Source organism: Rhinolophus hipposideros, assembly GCF_964194185.1.
Source record: "Rhinolophus hipposideros genome assembly, chromosome: 5".
Classification (NCBI taxonomy): domain Eukaryota; kingdom Metazoa; phylum Chordata; class Mammalia; order Chiroptera; family Rhinolophidae; genus Rhinolophus; species Rhinolophus hipposideros.
In genome coordinates, this window is record NC_138051.1 from 81,203,410 (window position 1) to 81,225,027 (window position 21,618).

Here is a 21,618-nt window from a genome sequence, read left to right on the forward strand (position 1 = left end):
TGTGGGGGCTCAGCAGTGAGGACATACTGCAGTGACACACCCAACCAGCCAGTGAAACCAAGTGCTAGGTAAGGGCAAGTCTCCGGGCCAGTGAGCAAATGGGGGGTCGGTGTTACGCCCACCCCCCAAGTAGGTAGGGAGATCTTTGGGGAAGAGAACCTGAAATTGCTGTATTTAGAATAGGGCTCTATAGCTGTTGTATTTCTTATGCATGGATGCTTTGCAATTTAGATGACACAGCGTGAAATTAGCTATTACTTCTGCCTATTAGATTGTGGTCCAGACTTGTTATACTGAACAAACTATAGGGGGTAGACGGGTCTGAAGTGGTTTTTTATTTTTAAATTTAATTTTTCTAATATTTTTTCCCCTTTTCTGTCTCTTTCCATTCATTTGTTGAGCACTGACTGCCGTGTTTCCCCGAAAATAAGACCTAGCTGGACCATCAGCTCTAACGCATCTTTTGGAGCAAAAATTAATATAAGACCTGGCATTATATTATATTGTTATATTATATTATATTATATTATATTATATTATATTATATTATATTATATTATATTATATTATATTATATTATATTATATTATTATATTATATTAATTATATTAAAGACCTGGTTTTATATTATAGTAAAATAAGATCGGGTCTTGTATTAATTTTTGCTCCAAAAGATGCATTAGAGCTGATGGTCCAGCTAGGTCTTATTTTCAGGGAAACATGGTATAGGGTGAGCCCTGTGCTAAGCTCTTTTTTGGTGCATTGCTTATTTGATCATCATAGTGACACTTATCATTTTTCTCTTCCTTTTATTGATGAGGAAACTGAGGTTCCAATGTTTATTAACTTGTCCATGGTTAGATGACAGGCAAGTAGCAAAGTAGAAATTGAACTCAGGTCTTTTCGATTTCAAAGTTAATGCTATTAATCATTGTTTCATGATCCCTTATTGTGTTCAAGACCGACTCCAGCTTGCATTGGACTTTTAAACTGCAAATACTTGATTCAACTTCCATGGCCACCCTGGTACCCAGCCTGATGACCTCTCCAGCACATGTCATACCTGCGAGCGACCGGGCAGCTACTTTGAGTGCCTGTCATTAGTGATTCTAGTTTTGTGGTTTCATGTCCACCTCTCGGTCTACATTGCAAGCCCTTGGCCCATGAGGATCATGGTTTTACTTCCTGGCATCCCCACAATGCTCGTACACAGAGAAATGCAGTTGATGGCTGTTCTTGGCACATGGCTGAACACACCAACATTTCACCATTTCCTCGCTCTGGGACCTTGGGAATGTCACTGAACCTCTCTGAGATTATTTCTTCATCCTTAAAGACACACATTAAGATCATTTTACAGAGATACTGTGCAGATTTAAAAACAATATCAATCACCTAGATTTGAGTGTTTACTGTAGGCCAGAAATAGTACTTAGACAGCACAAGGAAGATAGTCAGTGCTCTTGTGACGGCTGTGTACGGTGTTAGAGGGGTGGTAGTCTTGGTGGGATTGTCACTTTGTGAGGGGTGTAAATTCTGATCAGTATGCTGTTTTGTACACCTGAAATTAATAAATAAATGATCATTCAAGTGCTGGCGAGGATGTGGAGAAATCCTTGTGCCCTGTTGGTGGGGCTGTAAATTGGTGCAGCCACTATGGAAAACAGATGGAAGTGCCTCCAAATATTAAAAATAGAACTACCATATGACCCAGTAGTTTCATTCTGGGTATTTATCTGCAAAAGCCCCGAAAACACTAATTCAAAAAGACACATGCACCCCTGTGTTCATCGCAGCGTTATTTACAATAGCCAAGCTATGGAAGCAACCGAAGTGTCTATCGATGGATCAATGGTTAAGCACATTGTCGTATGTATACACATAATGGAATATTACTCAGTCATGAAAAGGAATGAAACCATGCCATTGTGACAACATGGGGTGGTCCTCCAGGGCATAATGCCAAGTGAAATAAGTCAGACAGAGAGAGACAAATACTGTGTGATCTCTCTTAGGTATAGAATCTAAAAAGCAAAATAAAACCAGGCTTGTAGATACAGAGAACAGATTGGTGGTTGCGAGAAGCTGGGGGTGGGGGTGGGGGAGGGGAGAAATGGGTGAACTTTTTTTTAGTTTAAGTGAATATGAATTTTTAAAAAATGCTTGTTTATGATAGTTGTGACTAATTTATAAACCTGAGCCGTCCAATATGGTAGCCACCAGTCCCATGTGGCGATTTAAATTTAATTTATTTAAAATAAAATGAAAAGTTCCGTTCATCAGTTGCAGTAGGCCCATTTCAAGGGCTCAGTGGCCACCTGCAGCCATGTAGCTGGTGGCCACATATTGGGCAGTGGAGATACGGGACATTTCTATCATTGCCAAAAGTTCTATTGGACAAAACTGTTACCAATTAACTTTTATTTACCTTCGTGTCCCTCCTGGGGCTGATGCCTGTGTAGGTGCTCGTAGAGATGTGTAGTACGAAGGACCAGACTCAAGGGAATGCAGAGTTAGGAGATTCCGGAAGCTTTGCATTTCAGTGAGCCCCTTGCGTGGTTGGGAGAAAGGATCTCGGGTAGGAGAGAACTGTGAGATTCCTGCATGCACTCCTCACTGCCAGCAGGCATAGCGCCTGAGGCACCAAATTAAGTAAGTGATGTAGAAAGGGGAAGTATGCAGTAAGCCAGTGATTTCTTGAAATTGTGAGTGGGACCTGCCTTCTGATCCCAAAGGACAATGAAGCCGTAGGAGCTGGATGCTTGCTCTGTTATTTAGCATTTATGTCTTTTGGCCTTAAAAGCACATTTACAATTTTTGGTGAGTGGCAGAGTCCCTCACGTCCATGTGACTGTGTGTGTGTGTGTGTATTTAGAAGCTGAGTTGGAGGTGCCTTTAGGGCCTCTTTAGTTGAAATGTGGGTACCATTCCTAGCAGATGCTGACTGAGTTTCATGGATGATGGTTTTGTGAGTGTATGACCTATAGTCATCATCCATCTACATTCTGGCACATGTACAGCTTACGTCGAGCTACACAGGTGTACAGGGGACACACATGATTTGCCCCAACGGAAGACGTGCCAAGTCACTGGTGACTCAGGTAGACTTGCCTTCCTGGGCTTGTGCGACCAGAGAGTGCCCAGACAGTGCACTGCCCAGACAGGGTCCCAAAGGTGACCATCGCTTTGTGCCAAGAGACACTCTACCTGGAACTGGCTCAAGCCACAAGTGAGGGGCAGCAGAGCCCTGGTGAGAGGGCTTGGCAGGCTGAGGCTGACGCTTTTTGAGGGCTGCCCGCAGCAGAGACAAATGCAGATGTGCAGCCATCCAATCTAAAGAAAATGGTGGAGCAGGTCTTCAACACACACACACTCACCCACACACGTACGTACATACGTACACACAGGTGCAAGTTGTTATGCTGTTCTCTCATTCTGAAATGCCCTCCTTTTTCATCCTAATCTATTCAAATTCAATTTCAGGGGCTAACCCTGTGTATTAAGCAGAGCCCAGTCACGCTGGTAATTTGAATGGGAAATTTAATATGAAGGATAATTAACTAGTAAAAGATTGTTAACTCCTAAGAGGAGTAAAAGAAGATTCTAAGGGTACAGAAGTAGCAAATGCACAAAGCAGCGGCCCCCTCTGGGGCTGAGGGGTAGAGAACAAAGGCCTACGCCCCTGCCCCCAGGCTGAGCTGCAAGGCAGCCCGGTGGATGGTGAGGAGACCTGGCAGAAGCCGAGGTCCATGGGGGCAGAGAACGTGGTGGAAGGATGTGCGCTGGAGCTGATATGTAGGAGCATCTGCTGGGTGCTTAGAACACTTGCTGGTGGGTGCGGGTCCGAGTTTGTCCAAAGGAGGGGCCTACCAGGTGGTGGAGAAATTTCATGAGAGTGGGTTGGTCTGTGAGTGCCACTCGGGGGGGCACTCCCAAGCCACTGCCCTGCTGGCTGCTGTGCTGAAAACCCCACACTGGGACCAGTGAGGGCGACTCCATGCTCTGTGGGGCTTCCTAGTATCCCTGCAGAGCCCCTGTTGACAAAGCCTAACAGCGAGCCATCTGAGCAGGGGAGGAATGACACAGGATCACAACACGGCAAAGAAAGGGGGATTTGGAGCTAAGGGGCCCTATGTTCATAAGGGGCACATAGCACCCCCTCCCGGGTGCCCAGCCTTTCCTCTAATTCCAGCTTTATTGTTTCTTCCATCCGCGCTCCCACAGTACTCAGTGGACCCCACTGCTGCGGTCGCTCTGTGTGTGAGGGGCTGTGTCGCGTCTCCCCACGTGGTATGGGGCACGGAACTCGGCCTCCTCTGAGTCCCTAGTGAATACCTGCTGGTTGGTGTCTTTCCTGGGAAGGGAGGACAAAGTGGGGTGTGTCCTCGCCCTGTTTTCAACCCTCAGCTTCCACTTGGCATTGACCCTGGAGCAGCCGTGAGTGGGGGCTGAGTGTACCTCCTTGGGGGAGGGCCCTGTTGGGTGCCAGGGCAGCCTGGCCAGGAGTACTGGTCGGACCTGTGCTTTGCTCACACTGTGGATGCCCCTCTTATTCTGTGGGTGATTGTCATCTGACTTCGGCTGGGTTGGAATTGGGGTGTGATTATTTGAGTGGGAAAAAGTTGTTGGTTTGTAATGGCCTGGACCCTTGTACTGTGAGGATAGGCTGGGTTCCGCGTTTGGCCATATTCACCTTTTTTCCACTTCCTCAGAACTAGGATTTGAGTGTGGCCTTGGCCAGCCATACCACTGACCTTCTGCCATCGGACACTGGCCAGTTCAGCCCCCACTTCCAAATTCTTAAGAGAATCTACCACTCCCCCACAGCCCTTGGACTCATCTAGGGGTGTGCTGTTTCTTTCAATTCTCAGAATTAATTCCCTTCTCTCTATGACCCCGTGTCATGGAACAAAGACACGCCTTGGCTCAGCTTGAACCAGGTATCCACAGCAAGGCTGGAGGACTCTGTCCAGGGGGATGGAATCACGTGTACATAGGGTTCCCTAAGAGTGTGTTGGGTGGGAAGCAGAGGTGGCCATCAGAACCGGAAGTGGGTGGGCGCTCAGAGGTCTAAGGACATCCTGCTAAAGCCTGGAGTCTGGGGCATCTGCTCTGCTATGGAGGGAGGGGCAGATGGGCTTCTTGGCTGCTGAGAAGAAGGTGTTCAGGGCTGCAGTGTTCTTTTCTTAATTTCTTGAGTAACAGTTTTCTGTGTAGTTCATTTGGCAACTAATTATATAGGCTCTTTGCATGTTTCTTCCATGTTTGTTGCCTACTATTATTTGACTCTTCATGTGTTTATTGCCTCCAATATGCGTTCAATTATGCCAGCATCTCTGATAGCACTTAAGAGAGGGTGAGCCCATCACAGGTGTTCACCATCTCTTGGTTGATTTCCTGGGTGGGAGAGGGTCCCAGGTTCCCACAGGGCACAGGGCTGCCCTGTCTTCTGTGTGTGCCCGTGGCCCCATCCTACCTCAGAAGCTGTAGCTCCAAGAGGGCAGGACCCTCATGGTGCCAAGATGCTCAGACGAGCTGGGGTGATGACGGAGGAGGCACAGCCTTGGGGCAGATGGCGGATAGGTGGTCATCTGCCTGCAAGTACAGGCTGTCCTGTCCCAGGTAACCTGCGCAGCTGCCTGCTCCACGCGCCAGTACAGGTTCTGCTCCAGGTAAAGGAGACCACTGCAACAGTTTGCTGAGTTACGAGAGCCCTAGGTTTCGAGTGTTTTCTAGACCTTCCTTTGACAGTTATTAGCCATTTCTTTATAAGCAGAATGTCTGAGTCTCTCATCTTTAAAGATACCAATGCCTGCCTCCCTGAGCTGCTGTAAGGATGAAAAGAAATAACATATGTGACCATGTTTTCTGAGCTGTAGGCCTCCAACAGATAGTATTACTAGTATGTCTGAGGGTTGGGTGGCAGATACTTTAACTGGATATACCCTTGAATGAATCATTAGTAGATTAGATTTGACTAAAAATCTTGAACAAATGTTCATTTCTGAGGGAGTGGGACCCAGAACAGGTAAGTTTTGATGGAAAAAAGATCAGAAGTATCGGGCAATGTGAGAAGGCTGGCCTCAGTAAGAGACTGGAGTTGGCTGCTCTGGGTACCGAGACTGAAGGAGAACATTGAGGAGAAAGGTGAATGGAGGTATGTGTGCACATGTGTGTGTGTGTGCGTGCGTGTACACACTGGGGAGTCAATCAGGTTGTCAAGCACGGGGCAGGAAAAGGGAACAATATCCTGTGCACCACGTGTGGCTCACACCTCTCTGATCCTGGCTCATCTCCCTGCAGGTACACCTCCGTTCTGCCAGGCGTCTCTGTGAGCTCTGCTGTGCCAACCGGGGCACCTTCATCAAGGTGGGCCAGCACCTGGGGGCCCTGGACTACCTGCTGCCGCAGGAGTACACCAGCACGCTGAAGGTGCTGCACAGCCGTGCCCCACAGAGCAGCATGCAGGAGATCCGCCAGGTGATCCGCGAGGACCTGGGCAAAGAGGTACCCGCCTCCGCCGGGAGGGCTGGGCCCCGGGGCGGAATGCTTCTGCCAAGGCCCTGGCGGAGTTCTCACTGCCAGGTGCTGGGCACCCCCAGCCCCACCCCCGGCACGGAGCCACACTTCCCTGCAGCTTTCAGTGCTGAAATCAGAGGTTAGAAGGAACCTCGGTGGCCCTCTGTAAACAAAATATTAATTGAACCATATGAAATAGTTGATATTCTACTGTTTTTCACCTGCAAACTAAGATGATTCACACGGTTCAACCTAATAATATCTATCAATTATTGAGGGAATCACCATGTGCCTACAGCTGTGCTGTGTTCCGTGCATTATGTCGCTTAATCCTCATGCAAACATATGAGGTAGGTATTGTGACTCACCCCATTTTGCAGACGAGGGATGGAGGCTTTGGTCGGGAGGTAAAATGTCCTAGAGCACTTTACCTTAGTGAGTGATTCCAGCGCACTGCTCTATGCCATCAATAAGCTGTCCCAATCATCAGTGCATTGGCTTTTCTGGGACGTCTCCGGCAGGCAATCATCCAAGCTCGGCTTGGTTGCGTCCAATGAGAGGAAGCTTATTCTCTCATCTGCTGCCCACGGTGGTCTCTTTTTTTGTCGGTCGTCTCTAATTGTAAAAGGGCTTCCTCCTAAGTGCTAAAACCTGCCTCCTCAAACCTCAGTTTTCCAATGTTCATTTTGCCCCCTGGAGCAACAGAGAAAGGGGCAAAGGGCCCTTCTGTCCAAAGCCTTGGTCTCCTCAGGGGTCACACTCCTTTGGACTCGTGCTACTGACCTGCAGGATGTGCGGAACCCAAACTGGGCCCAGTGGCAGAGACCCTCGCTGACCTGGTCTGGTTGTCTTGCTTCTGGGGACAGGGAGGGTTTGAGCAGCCACCTGCAGGTTGCTGAGCTGCGGGTCAGGCCCAGCCCTACAAATGGTGTGCTGTAATGTGAGGGTACCGCAGAGATCTCTACTGAAAAAACTTCCTCTCTCCCCTCACCTGTTACTGTATTAGAAATTCTCCTCTCTAAGAGAGAATCCTTTGGGTCGTCTAGTTTTTCTGAGCAAAATAATCTTAAAGTCAAGCCTTGATCAGCTGAAGCCTTTCCTGAGATTAGTTTACAACCTTTGATACCTTTCCTTTGCCCTAAAATCAGTTCTTTAGCACGGCTTTCATGGTCTAGCCCATCCACTTTCAACCTGCCTATCTGTTTCGTGACTGACTGATTGAGACAGAGTGGCTTTAGAGGTTGGGGTTTGGAGCCAGGGGCTTGGACCACGCACAGATTATTTATCCGGCTCCTCAATTTCCTTGTCTGTAAAATGGGGCGTAGTGTCCACTTCACAGAGTTGTTGTGAGGATTAGAAGAGATAATGAATGGAAAGTGCTTAGTGCAGTCTCTGACCTGGAGCAAACGCTCAACCAATGCTAGCTACTACTGTTAATATTAATTTCCCTGTGCTCTGGTTACACTGAGCCCTTATCTCAGATTCACTGTGGACCCTTAGCCCTCAGTGCCTGTGCTTTCTGTCTGCCTGGAATGTCTACTCCATTCTCTCCCTGTCAAGGGCTTCCTTGTGTTTCTAGGTCATTTGTCCATCTGTCCGTCCATCTACCAAATGCCCGGTGCTGGGTATCCCGGCCAAAGCCCAGCTCTCCTGTGAAACCTCCTCTGACCCTCTGCACAGCTCTGTTCCCTCCACCTCTGCATCTGTGGCTTGGGGAGGTGGTGTCACTGTGAGCACCAACGTAGTAGGGGAGGAAGAGCAGAATGGTTTTGTTACCCGGTACCTACAGCGTCAGAACAGCATCTGATATGTAGTAGCTGCCAGTGTTTGTTTACTGAACCTGTGGACGAATGAATGACAGCTTCCTTAGCTAATCAGGGCAGGGTAGAGAGTACGGGCGGAGGTTTCATATAGACCAGTTATTCCATTTTCTCAAATCTGTGTGGAGCTGGCCCGGGCTCTCTATCCCTTCATGTCTGTGCAGTCCCATGTGTGGCTTTGCTTCTTGCCAAGACTATTGGCCTCCTGCTTCCTACAGCACGAGATTCACCCCCAAATTAAAACTAAATAAATCACTGTAATAACAGTGTGAAGTGCATCATTGCTGGTATGTGGCAGCTCATTGGGGGTGGCTGCAAGGAGGGAAGCCAGCAGATTAACCCTTGGAGGCCGATTTATCTGTGGAGAGCTGGGGGAGGGAGGCCAGAGCAGGTCAGGGTAGAGCGAGACGAGAAGGTTGGGGGGTCGGCAGTCGTGGTGGGTCCCCCCAGCTGGCCAAAAGATGTTTGGCATTGGAAGACTTCGCCTGCATCTTTAGGGCCTCCTTTCAGGCCCTCTGGCCAAATAGTTCTGAGCATGGTGGCCTGTGGCTCCCGCCCCCCTCTGAGAAGGGGAGGTGATGTCAAGGTCATGGTTCTGTGGGGGCGTCCCTCCCTCACAGCTGGGAAGCTCAGATACCTCTGGTTTCTTACCCTGGTCCCCACAGGCACACAGTTTGCCCTCCCTGTTCCTCCTTCTTCTCCCTCCTCCTAGGAAGATGGCATTTGTTCCCCGGTGACACACTTTCTCAGTCTGTAGGTGGAGGGAGGGGAAAGGGGCCATGTGGGGAGCAGGGTAGGTGGGTGTGGGGGTGGAGGGCGGGGGAAAGTCACTCACTTTGTACTTCCCTCCTCCTCCAGTTCCTCCCTTGACACTTCTCAGGGAGCAGCTCTCCCCCTTCAGGAAGATATGTGAGCAGGCCCCACTGATCCTGGGCCCATGGCTGCCCTGGGACCCTCAGTGGAAAGCTGCATTTTGTCCCTGGTTTCAGAAGCATGGTTAAAGGAAGCTGATCTGTCACATGTCACTACCTTCTTTCTAGGTCTGAGTCCTTGGATGGGCTCAGAGATTACCTGGGACTGAAAGACTGCACAGCTGCCCCTAAATCTCAGACTGAAGAGAGGGGAGGGGTTGCTAGAGAGGAGGGGAAGGCCGGTGTGTTCCCGCCTGCGCTGGTTGATTCCATCTATGCCTTTTGGGGCCCCCTCCCATCAGCAGAGGGCTTGGTGTACCACTATTGCCTGTCCCAGGCAGATAGGGCTGGCCCTGAGGGGGTCCCCAGCATGGGGTGGGGGATGAGAGAGAGGTTACAGCTCTTCTGGGCCCCTTGATTTACACATGGTTCTGGATCACTGCCCCCACCCCCCGCTGGACTGCAGCCAGTGCCATCAGTGTAGAGGTGAGGGCAAGTGAAGTGACATCATTCTGGCATAGGGACTGGCTTAGGCAGGAATTGTGGGGCTGGGGAGCAAGGAACCACATAGCTAAGGGGGGGACATGTAAGCCACAGCATGAGACCTCAGATCTTCTGATTCCCAGGCCAGTGCTTTGGAGACAGGGGCTCCAACAAAACTCCTGTTTGGCAGAAATCCTTTTGGAAATCAATTTTCTACGTGTTTGTGTGGCTGTGTCTTGGAAGTTTCTCAGCTAGTATTACCAGAAAGAAACTGACTTTTTTCCTTTTATTTTGAATGTTAGGCTCACGTTCTGAAGGACAGGTTCTTAGAAGCAATCAGAAGCCTGAACTTTCTGATGCTTCAGAAGTGATCTGGGTCAGGAGTGGGTTGGGGATGGTCTCAGCCTTGGTCCCCTGACTGACCTTGGGGCTGTGGGTCCAGATGTAGTGCTGACCTTGACCAGCAGATGGCGCCTGAGCTTGAGAATCAGGGAGGGGTGTTGCAGACATGGCCCTTCTCTGCTGAAGGGATCCCTGACAGGTGGCTGAGACTCAGGTTCTGTCTGCTCCTGGGCATGGTCCAGGCGGTGGAAGGAGTCTAGGCTGATACCTCTGCACCCTGGGTATCCGTGGGACAGACACGGGCCTAAGCCACGAGGCTGTGGACTACCCTGGTCCCCAGGAGCTCCTGGCCCCGAGCTGGTGGACCTGGTGGTTCTTCACTGTGACCACCAACCCATCCTCACACCTTCCTCATCTGGGTCAGGAGTCCTCTGAGGCCCCCTGCAGACTCTAACAGCCTGCAGTTCTGTGGTTCAAAACCTTTTCTTTAGTTCTTTAATTCCTTCTCTTTCTTTGTTATCCAAACAAAGGGCACAGAAAAGGGCACAGAGCTGGAAGCTGTGGGTACAGCCAAGGATGGGTAAGACCTCATCCTGGGCCCTGTAGTCTGGGGTCATCAGGAGGTACACTCATCACTGTCACACCTGGCCATGTAAGTGCCTGTGGAGTTTGCAGGGGGTGGGCGGGGAGGGAGGATAGATTGAAGAAGGGAGGGGAGGAGAGGAGGAGGAGGAGAGAGAGAGATTTCATCTGGGTGGATGGAGACTTTCTGAAGCAGGTGGCATCTGATCCAGGCTCTCGAAGATTGGACTGGAGGAGGTGGAGTATGGAGGAGGGGATTACTGATTAATGACAGGTGCTAAGCAAAGGTACCGGCCCTGGAAAGCATAAAGCACAGAGAGTGCCTGGTGAATAGTGTTGTTGACAAGACTATGGGGTTCAGGTTGGTGACTAGTGGAGCTGAGGTTGCCTAGTTGGGGCTGAGGTCACATTATGAAAGGCCTTTGAATGTTCTTTTCCTAACGTGAGCCTGCGGAAGAGGAGAGCTTGAAGGACCTGAGCAAAGAAGGATGGAGTGAGGACAGATTTAGTAATATGGGAGATGAGGTTATCTTTTATAGGGGGGAAGGTGGAGAGGCAGAGAGGTTTGCAGTGGGAGGAAAGCTTAGGGATAGGAGTTACAGTGGGGTTTAGGAGGAGATGATAGCTTTGTGTGTGTATCATGGACACACACATTTGCCTCGTCTCCTCACCCCTCCCAGTGCATATAGACAAGTCCAATCTTGTTACCATATATTTCAATAAATGATCCAGTTTTGTGTTTTTCCAGAATATTGTTGTATCAGATAAGGGTCTTTCTATTTCTGAAATTCTATGAAGAACTGAAGGAAATGCGGTCAGCTGCTGGAGTGGAGCCCAGAAATACCTTCGTTATGGGCACCGCTTATACTGGTGTTGGGGTATCAGGGTTTGGATTGTGTACTCTGAAACATGTTTAATCTTTTACCCCTGAACTTCCATGGGGATCTAGAGTTGACCTTGTTTTGTGACGTCCCGTAGACCCAGGTTCAAGTGCCGTCACAGTGCTCAGTGTTCTTGATGGACCCTCTGACCGGGGTGGTTTTGAGAATCCATAAGAGAACCATTGTGCATCAGGTTGGAGAATGCACACCTCCTTGTTTCATACGAACCGACAGGTATAGGTGGAGGGGGCTGTTTTTGTCTTGTTTTACTCAAGGTGTAAGCAAAAGTTCATAAAGGAGAAAAAGAAATTCTTCCTCCAAGAACATCAATCATTTGTCAAGCATGGCGGGGGTGGCAGAAAGAAGGCACGCTTGGTGCAAGAACCTGCAGGAACAAAAGTGGAAGGTGCAGCAGAAGAACTCCTGGCAAGGGGTTCCCGGTGGTGGGAGCACTGAGAGGGGGCAGTGCAGAGACCGGAGCAGAGGATTCTGTGGGGGCCTTGGGGCCAGGGTGGAGGGCATGGACGGTGAATGGCAAACTCCGGGATGACCCTTATCGTCTCTGCATGCCTGCTCACAGGCCCTGTGTTGGAGAATTTGGTGAGAACTAGGAAAAGGCGCCCCCTCTGGACATGCCTTCCTCCAGGCGGTGGCAGCCTTAGGAGGGCTGTTAGTCAGAGAAACAGATCCGATAGGGTGTGTGTGTGCGTGTGTGTGTGATAAGTAAAGAGAGATCGATTGATTGATTTTAAGGATCTGGCTTATGCACTTAACGAAGGCTGGCAAATCCAAAATCTTCAGAGTGGGCTATCAAGCTGGAGACCCAGAAGGAGCTGACATTGCACTTCAGGTCCGAAGGCTGTCTCCTGGCAGAAGTTCCTCTTGCTTGAGGGAGGTTAGGCTTGTCCTATGCAGGCCTTCAACTGCTTGGATGAGGCCCACCACATTGTAAAAGCAGGGCAGTCTTCTTTACCCAAAGTCCGATTTAAATGCAAAGCTCGGGGCTGGCCCAGTGGCTCAGGCGGTTGGAGCTCCATGCTCCTAACTCCAAAGGCTGCCGGTTCGATTCCCACATGGGCCAGTGGGCTCTCAACCACAAGGTTGCCAGTTCGATTCCTCGACTCCTGCAAGGGATGGTGGGCTCCGTCCCCTGCAACTAGAAACGGCAACTGGACCTGGAGCTGAGCTGCGCCCTCCACAACTAAGACTGAAAGGACAACAACTTGAAACTGAACAGCACCCTCCACAACTAAGATTAAAAGGACAACAACTTGACTTGGAAAAAAGTCCTGGAAGTACACAGTGTTCCCCAATAAAGTCCTAGTCCCCTTCTCCAATAAAATCTTTAAAAAAAAAATGTAAAGCTCATCCTAAAACACTCTTTCAGAAACATCAGAATATGTTTGACCAAATTCCTGAGCACTGTGACCCAGCCAAGTTGACACATAAAATTAAAATAATCTGTTAGTCAGGATCGCACATTTGTCCCTTTGGTCCTGCTTTCACACAACATTCAAGCTTCAGATTGAGCCTTTGAGGTGGGCAAGAGCCTGTTGGTTTTTTAGCTTTGTGATCTTGGGCATGTTACTTATTTTCTCTGTCCCTCAGTTTCCTCATCTGTAAAATGGGGATAATAGCAGTACCTGCCACATAGGCTTGCTGAGGGGGTTAAATGAATGCAAGTGGAGCATGTAGGGCAGACCTGGCATAGAGCAAATGGCCAGCAAGCATTAACCATTTTTTCTGGATTATGCTTGATGCTTTGTATGCATAAGGAACCAAGATTCTGAGAGACTAAAAATGGTAGAGGTGGGTCTTCAACTAGGTTTTCTAATGCCTAGTATGGTTCTCTGTCCCAGATACTCTTTAGCTAGAAGAATCCTTCTTTTTCCCCACCTCCCTGATAAGTACCCAGCATTCCATCCAGTGGCCAGCCCCACTGTTAGAAATCTCCCACAGGCTGGCTTGGGCACCTAGACCGCGGGCTTCTGGCGTGTGCCCCTCGCCAACACCCTCACCTTGGGGGGGCTGCTGGCAGCTCAGCAGGCACTTTTGACATCTGGGTTTCCTGAGGTCCGTGAGCAGTACCTGCTTTGCTCTCTTGGTCCCCAGGGCTGACTATGAATGAGAAGGGTAGAGGTGGAGATGGGGGCCCAGGGTCATGTGTTGGCGGTGTTGCTGTGTTCAGGACCCACCCAGTCCTTCTCACTTGCATGATGACAGCTGCACTCAGCTTCTATTGTCCTGGAGGAGCCAGGTGTGGGCAAATGTGAGGCAGAGGCAGGGAGAAGTGCCCTGCGCTGGACTAGGGCTAGGGCACTGCCTGGGCAGAGGGGCCCGAGGGCCCCCTCCTACCTCCAGGGCTGATTCCACCTGTGGGGGCCATGGCTGGCAGAAAGCTTCCCTTCCCCGGTGACACGCCTCCATGGTCTCGTATTCCTTGCTGCCTTCTTCTGCTGACTGACCCAACTCCTCGAGTCCTTGTCTTATTTACTCACAAATCTTTATTGAGCACTCACTCTTCAATAAAGTGAGCCTCAATAAACTGTGCCAGTCTCTGGGGGTCTCTGCTTATGGAGGTCTAGCCCTGCTTTTCCCACTCGGGCAGGGGCCTGGCTGAGGTCAGCTCACCCTTTACCACCCCCAAGCTGCCCCACTGTCCTGGGGACCACCTTGAGGGCGTCAGTGGCCTATAGATTTTCTTCCCTTGGTCCTGAGCACAATCTTTGTTTGTCTGGCCTCTAGTTTCTTTGTCTCCCCAGATAGTCTCCAAGAAGGCTATAGTGTGAGTGTTCTGGGAATGGAACAGAAGGAGCTGGTGGCTACACAGCTGTGAGCGGGGAGAACAGGGGGCAAGGGAGAGAGTACCCTCCCTCCTGACTTGGCCTCAGCCAGCCTTCCCAGCAGCTCTCAATGAAAAATACATTTATATTAAAAACATAATGAAGAATAAAAAAACATTTTCCCTTTAATAATGCCGAACATCAAAAGGAGATTTTTATCAATTATGAGAGAGAGATTTTGGCCATAAATGGTAATTTAACGAGTGGGAGATGGATGGCTGGAAGCATTAATGTCAGCCGGGACGGATGGGGTGCCATTAGTCACTGGGGGGAGAGACTGAGGCGGCCATGGTGGCACTGCTGTTCCCCAGGTCTGCCTGTCCCTGGCCTCCACCCTGCAGCCACTGCCCTCCCTCAGGCCCTGCACCCCTGTCCCCTCCTTGAGGGGCTTCTGCTTCAGTCTCTGAGTCACCTTTGGTCTGATTATTCCATAGCTTCTGGATGAATCTTACACAGCTTGGGTCATGTCCCGGTCTTGCCTGTGGAATAGAGACCTCCAGAGAGCAACTCAGGAGCTGCTGCTGCTGATTTCTTTCCAGACTCGTGCCTTCTCCACTCTTCACACAGCTCCACACAGCACAGGGCTTCACACCATTAACCTGCAGCTGCACCTCAGGCTGATTCTCTCATTTCCCTTCTTTACTCATCACACTCTCATTTTTTTAAAGCTACAGCCCTAACAACAACAACAGCAGCACACGTGTACACTCTGAATGCTTGCCAGGTGTCAGGCTCTGTTTTAAGAGTTTCACACGGATCAACTCACTTCTCACTAAAACCCTCTGAAATAGGTACTATTATGTATTTTAAAGATGGGAAACTGAAGCACAGTTTTGTCTGAGACAGAAATTGTCTCCCTTGGTCTCCCCACACACTCCCAGTCAGGAGTAATGACTCTTTTCTGTTTCCCTGGGGCACTTCTGTCCCCCGCTGCAGCTCTGATGCAGTTATTTGTTGCTTTAAGTTTGGCTGCTTCCCCTACTTGACTCCCCCGAGGGTCCTAGTATGGGCTCTATACATAGTAGGTGCTAGTAAATGTGTCTGAGTTGAATTGAAGAGCTACATCGAATGCCTCTGTTCCCTTGCAGCCTTCACTGACCTCTCGGCCAGGTGGGACTGTGAGTCCAGAACACTTGGCTTGACCCAGGGGTGGTCCTCTCACTTTGGCCTGGTTGTCTGCTCATCTCAATGCGTGGCTTATGTTCTTAGGATAGCAGGTCTCCTCCCACTCAGCCTGAGGTTCCTTCAGAGCCCTGCCCAGTGCCTGGTGCACAAAAGGTGCTCCGTATGTACACTGGGACTCCATCCGATGTAGGATTTCATGGCGTGGCGTTATGGGGCCTGGAGTCCTCAGCGTGGCCAACTCTGCGTCTGCCTCGGTCTCGGGTCCATTGTTTCCTGGGACATTTGTTTAGGAGCCTGTGGAGAGCTGTGTGAGGGTGTGTCTGGGGCTATCTAAACTGCGGGCGATGGGCGAGGGCAGGCTCTGGCTTCTAGAAGGAGCACAGGATCATTTCTGAGGCAGCATGGCCTAAAGGTTAATAAAATAGGCTTTGGCATCAGAGAGCCTCGAACAAATCCCAAAGGCTACCATATTCTAACTGTCTCATTGGTTCGTCTGGAACGTTAGCTCCTTCCTCTCTAAACAGGGATGATGATAGAATGTTCACGTTAACAGGGCTGTGACGAGGACGGAGAGCTATAACCCATCTAAATGCAGTCAGTGCTGGCAGCTAGTAAATCCCAGGAGGTGTAGGCTGAAGCAGTGAGCCCGGGACCCTCAGAGTGTATCGATGATATCCTGGTACCTGGATCTTCCTGGCGTTTGACAAACACTGGCTCTTCTTGTTCAGACTTTATTGTTCAGTGGCAAGTGCTTTGGATTTGCCAATGTTAAGGCCAATCAGCTAAGCGTGTGTGTGTGTGTGTGTGTGTGTGTGTGTGTGTGTGTGTGTTGTTCAAGAAAAGTGCTAACTCATGGATTGTAAGGGTTTAGGAATCTCATTCAACCTCTGTTTTTCACAGTGGAGGAAACTGAAGCTCTGGGAGGAGAAGTAACTTGCCCAGCGTGGCACAACTGGATGGTGGGAGAAGCAGGACTGGAACCCAGGCCTTCTGACTCCGGAGCCAGTGCTTGTCCTCCTGGACTGTTCTGGAAGCTCAGGGCCTGGAATGAGATGGCCAGCACTCAGGAATGAAGCCAATTTTGTTGTCAAAGAAACCCAAAGGGCCTCTCGTAGCTCTCACCCTGTGTGGGACCTTGGAGTGTTTTGTGGACTTGGAAAAAGCCATGTTTTCATAAGTTTCTCCGTCATGGTGATAGGATCCTAGGGTGTTTTTTGTACGGTCCTGCCAGCCCTCCCACTTGCCTGGGTTGGGGCGATTACACACTGGTGCTCGCCTTCACCTTCAATCCACAGCCCGTGCTTGGGGATACTCCTTGTCTTTGGGATGTGACCCAAAGGGTAGGACCCAAGCCCTCTGCTCAGCTGCTGTGGAGAAAAGGCCTGGGCGATGGTGGCCCCATTCGCTGACAGGGGATGGTTGGCACACTCCACCTGCCTAGCTCACTCAGAAAATACAGATATGTTGAGCAGCTGCTATGTCCTTACCTCGGTGCCAACACTGGGATATAGAGAATGCCAACGCCATGCGTCTCCCTGTCTCCTCCCTCCCTCCCTTCCTCCTTACCAAAGCTGGGCAGGCAGAACAATACACAGAGGGAATAATTAGAGAATATTAAGTACTCAGCTGTGGGGCTGATGCAAGAGCACTTCAGGGCACGTTCAGAAGAAGGTTCTTAGAGGAGGTGGGTCTTGAGCTGGCCCTCGCAGGATGAATAAGATTTAAAGAGCAGAAGTAGGAGGGCGTCCGAGACTGGACAGTGTGGTGGTGATTGCTGAACGCGGCTCTCAGTGCCCGAGCAAAGACCAACAGGGTTGGGTGCATTAGTACCCTGGGGGCTTTTGCAACAAGGTACCTCAAACTGAGCAGCTTAAACAACAATGTATTTTCTCACAGTTCAGGTGGCTACAAGTCCAAGAGCCACGTGTCTGCTGGGTTGGTTCCTCTGAGGCTGTGAGAGAGAATCTGAGCCAGGCCTCTCTCCTCGCTTCTGGGGGTTTGCAGCCGATCTTTGGTGTTGCTGGGCCTGGAGAAGCATCACCCCGTTTTCTGCCTTCACGCTCATCTGGTGTTCTCCCTGTGTGCGTGTCTGTCTCTGTGTCCCCAATTCCCCTTTGTATAAGGGCACAGTCATATTGGATTAGGGGCCCACCCTCTGACCGTACGACCTCACCTTAACTAATTACATCTGCAATGACACTACTTCCAAATAAGGTCACCTTCTGAAGCACTGGGAGGTGAGGACTTCAACACGTGAGTATTTGGAGGACACCGTTCAAGCCATAACAGATGCATGCATGAGGTCTTTTACTGTAGTTGTGAAGATCAGCACTTCAACTTGAACGAGCTGAGGCAAAAAGGCAGATGTCTTATGTCATGTAATCACAGTTTGGCAAGTGTTGGGGTAGAACTGTTTTGGGGGCGGCTCTTCCAGGACTCCTCTCTGTCTCTCAGCTTCTTCCTGCAGTTCAGCTTGTTCACCCAGATGAATTCTCCATGACCAGCCGCCACTGGCAGCCCTCAGCCTCACCTCTTCCCAGCTGTGCCCCGAGGAAGGCGTCCCCCACCCCAGTTTCAGTTTATAAAATTCCAGATCAGGACGCTGACCAACTTACCTACGTCAGACATTGTACTGGCTTGAACCGTGTCGCCCTCTACCCCCCATGCGCCTGCCTCTATTCTTGTCTCCCTGGAACCTGAGAATGTGAATTAAGGTTTTTTTGAAGGCACAGTTAGGTAACCGAAGATGACTTTCTGAGTATACTGGATTGGGGTGGGTCCTAAATCCCGTGAATGGTGTCCTTAGAAGGAGGCCATATGATGATGAAGCAGAGATGTGAGTGACGCAGCTACAAACCGAGGAACTTCCGAGATTGCTGGCAGCCCCCAGAAATGAGGAAGAGGCAGGGGAGGAGTCTCCCCTAGAGCCTTCAGAGGGAATGCCGGCCTGCCATCGCCTTCTTTCAGGCTTCCAGCCCTCAGAGCTGTGAGACGAGAAATCTCTCTTTTAAGCCACCCAGCGTGTGATAATTTGTTGTGGTAGCCCTGGGGAACAAATACAGATGTCCTTTCTCAGACAGCTCACTGCGGTCAGAGGAGGTAGGGTCTGTAAGGAGATGTGACCGCTCTCATTCAAACCCCAAGGTTAGAGTTGGGGTGGGGTGGGAAGCAGCAAGGCAGAAAAAGGCATAAAACTGGGTAAAGCGAGAAAACTATCGACATTCGTGTCAGTGGAATAATGTTCTCGTTTCTATTTATTTGGTCCTTGCTATGTAGTACACGTCGGCTGGTTGTTTTACAGATATTATTTCTAACCCTTACAATAATTCTACAAGGTTGGTAGATTTTACCATTCCAGTTTTCCCAATGAGGGAGCAGAGGCCCTGAGAGGTTAAGGAACAGCCAGAGTCATACAGCTAAAAGAAGAAGAACCAGGCTTGGCGCTCTGGTGCCTGAGCCCCTACCCCCACCGCTGGGCAGTGGCTAGCCCTGAGGAAGGGCCGCTCTCTGGAGGGCGACAGAGTGGTCATAGGTATGGGGCCTTGATGTGCAGGCAGGCTTTAAGGAGTCGCCACAGGCTCTAGGTCTTAGAAGTAACGTTAAGTCAAATCACCTAAGAGTGTGTACGTGCATGTGTGTGTGAGCCCCCACGATGTTGGAAAAGAGACATTTTGATCGGAGTCAACTGTGCAGGGCGCATGGAGGCAGGAGCTACGCGAGCAGCCTCTTTCCAACATCCACATTCCTGAGTAATGGTTGTTCCTGAGGGCTGTTCATTCTGCGGCTGTGGAGAAAGAGTTCTCGGGCACAGATGCAAATACTGGGAATTGCAAGTTAGGCTGGAGCGGGAAGGAAGATTTGAAGGGGGTGGCTGGGGCAGTGGTGTTACTTTGTAGGCACCATCCCTCATAATCCTCACAGATGCCCTATGAGAAGAAGTACTATTATTCCCATTTTACAGAGGAGCAAACCAAGGCCAGAGAGGTTGAGTCACATGTGTGAGGTCACACAGAGAATATAAGGCAGAGTCAGGAGCAAAAGATAGGCTGAGTTCAGAATCTAAGTTCCTAACCCTTGTGTTCCATTGTTCTCTGTAGGGACCCCTGTGCTTTTCACAAAGTTTCACACACTAGCAATGTAGGGCCTCCCTCAGCATTCCCGAGTGGGAGGGGGTACAGGCAGATGAGGAACCCTGGCCAGTCCAGGAACTGAATATTTATTTGTTGTTTTCTGACCCTAGCGTGTGTTAGATGTTTTCAAACACCAGGTCTCCTTTAGGCCTCACAACAGCTCAGTGAGTTAGGTGTCCTTTTTTTCCCACTTTTGTGAGATGTAGAAACAGATTCAGAGATGCCAAGTAACTTACTCAGGATCACACAGCAGGACAGCACCTCAGCTGGGAACTGAACCCGAGTGTTGTCTGACTCCAGAGACAAACACACTTCAATTACACAGGCAGCTTCATGGAGGGGAGCGGTGGGGCTCCAGGCCACGCCGATGGGCCAGTGAGTCCCAGTTTGCCGCTGAGGGCCACACTCTTTCCTCTGATATCACACCAGTCCTCTATCTCATCTTCAGCCCTGGGCTGGCCCTGGACCTCTGCTGCTACCAGAGCCAATCAGAGGATGCTCTAAGAAGCGTGCATTGAGGTTGCTGGGCTCTTCTCCATCTCAGCACCCTGGAAAAGGTGCTGCCCCTCTGTGCACAGGCTGGGGGCTGGTGATTGGATGACGAGGGCTCTGCTCTCCTGTGTCCCTTCTCAGATCCAGGCCCTTCTCCAGGGAGGAGCCCCCTCTGCTTCTGCTGCCCCCACTCTCTGTCTGCCTAATGCTGGTCCTTGACAGCAGAGAGAGGCAAGCCCTCCACGTCTGCCTGATTTATGTTGTTCGTTGAAACAATAATGTTTAATCTGGAAAAGGCTAATCAATTTTTTATGCTGATTATGAATAGGCCAGCTGTGCCTGTTTCTTTATTCATGGAGCTTTAGGTACAAGCCCATGTCCCCGGCCAGGCTCCCTTGACGATTCCTGCCAGGGGAGGCCCTGTTCAAGGAGACCCTCTTGCCTCTGCCACTTTGGAGGTGGCTTCTGGGGTGTGTGTGTGTGTGTGTGTGTGTGTGTGTGTGTCACCAGAGAGGGGAAGCTGATGCCAGGTGAAGAATCAGATTTGAAGAATCAGATGTGTGTGTGGGTGTGTGTCCGCGTGCACACATGTGTATAGAGGATGACAGGGACACATTTAGGGGAGTGCAGGATGGAAGGTAAGAGCTACAGCATCAGAGAATTTGGAAGGTGGTCAGGAGCAGTGCTCCAACACCCTTCTTTTATGAGTAAGGAATTAAGACCCAGAAAAGATGGAGCAGCTTCCCGAGGGTTCCATAGCTGGGTGGCGGCAGAGGTCAGACTGGAACCCCAGTCCACTCGTCGGAAGGCAGAGCTCTTTCCACAGTAGCACCAGTGGGGCGAGAGTCCGAGAAAGGTACTGTGTGGCTGGTCTCCCCGAGTTACTGACTTATCACACAACTCCCATAGCTCTGAGGAGCTTATATTTTAGGTACAGAGTTGGTCACAGACAACTTAATAAGGGGTCAAGACAAGATGAGAGAAAGTTAGCTTTCAGGTGTCCGCACGTAGGGTCTCAGAGAAGGCTGAATTAGGGCTTTCTGGAGGAGGAGAACCCTGAACTGGGCTTGCGTGCTGTGAAAAGGAGAACAAGCAGAAAGACATGGGAGGGCATTTAGGGCAGGCGAAGTGGCCTGAACTGACGAGTGGAGGCAGGGCTGGCTGAGGATGTCATCTCTGGTGGCATCACCTCCGGGAGATGTCTGAAACGTGAGCAAGAGCAGGGGCCTGTGCCTGCTGGGGCTGAGACTGGAAGCGTGGAGCCCCGGTCCCAGTGGGCAGGGGCCCAGCCTGGGCTTGGCTGCCCCACAGGCTCCTGTGTGTTTGGACCCTCCACAGCCTATCTCCCTTCTGGGACTTCACCAATCAGTTGTTTGTTTGTTGACTAAGCAGATGTTTGTTGAGCTTCTGTTGTCCAGGCCCTGGGGGTTATGTGGGCGAGCAGGCAGCCATCACAGCTTATCATCGAGTTGTAGGGGAATGGCAGATGT

The 21,618-nt window shown here is 50.3% G+C and overlaps 1 protein-coding gene across 5 annotated transcripts in view; it reads left to right on the forward strand.

Moving 5' to 3' along the window:
- The window catches only part of ADCK1 (aarF domain containing kinase 1), a 110,280-nt gene that overhangs the window by 34,773 nt on the left and 53,889 nt on the right, over positions 1–21,618 (forward strand). For 3 of the 5 annotated variants that reach the window (XM_081050169.1, XM_081050168.1, XM_081050165.1), the window contains one exon: positions 6,304–6,507. In XM_081050169.1, the coding sequence (XP_080906295.1) occupies positions 6,304–6,507 (204 nt within the window). The remainder of the gene's footprint in view (positions 1–6,303; positions 6,508–21,618) is intronic. The other 2 variants (XM_081050166.1, XM_081050167.1) reach the window with 1 other exon arrangement.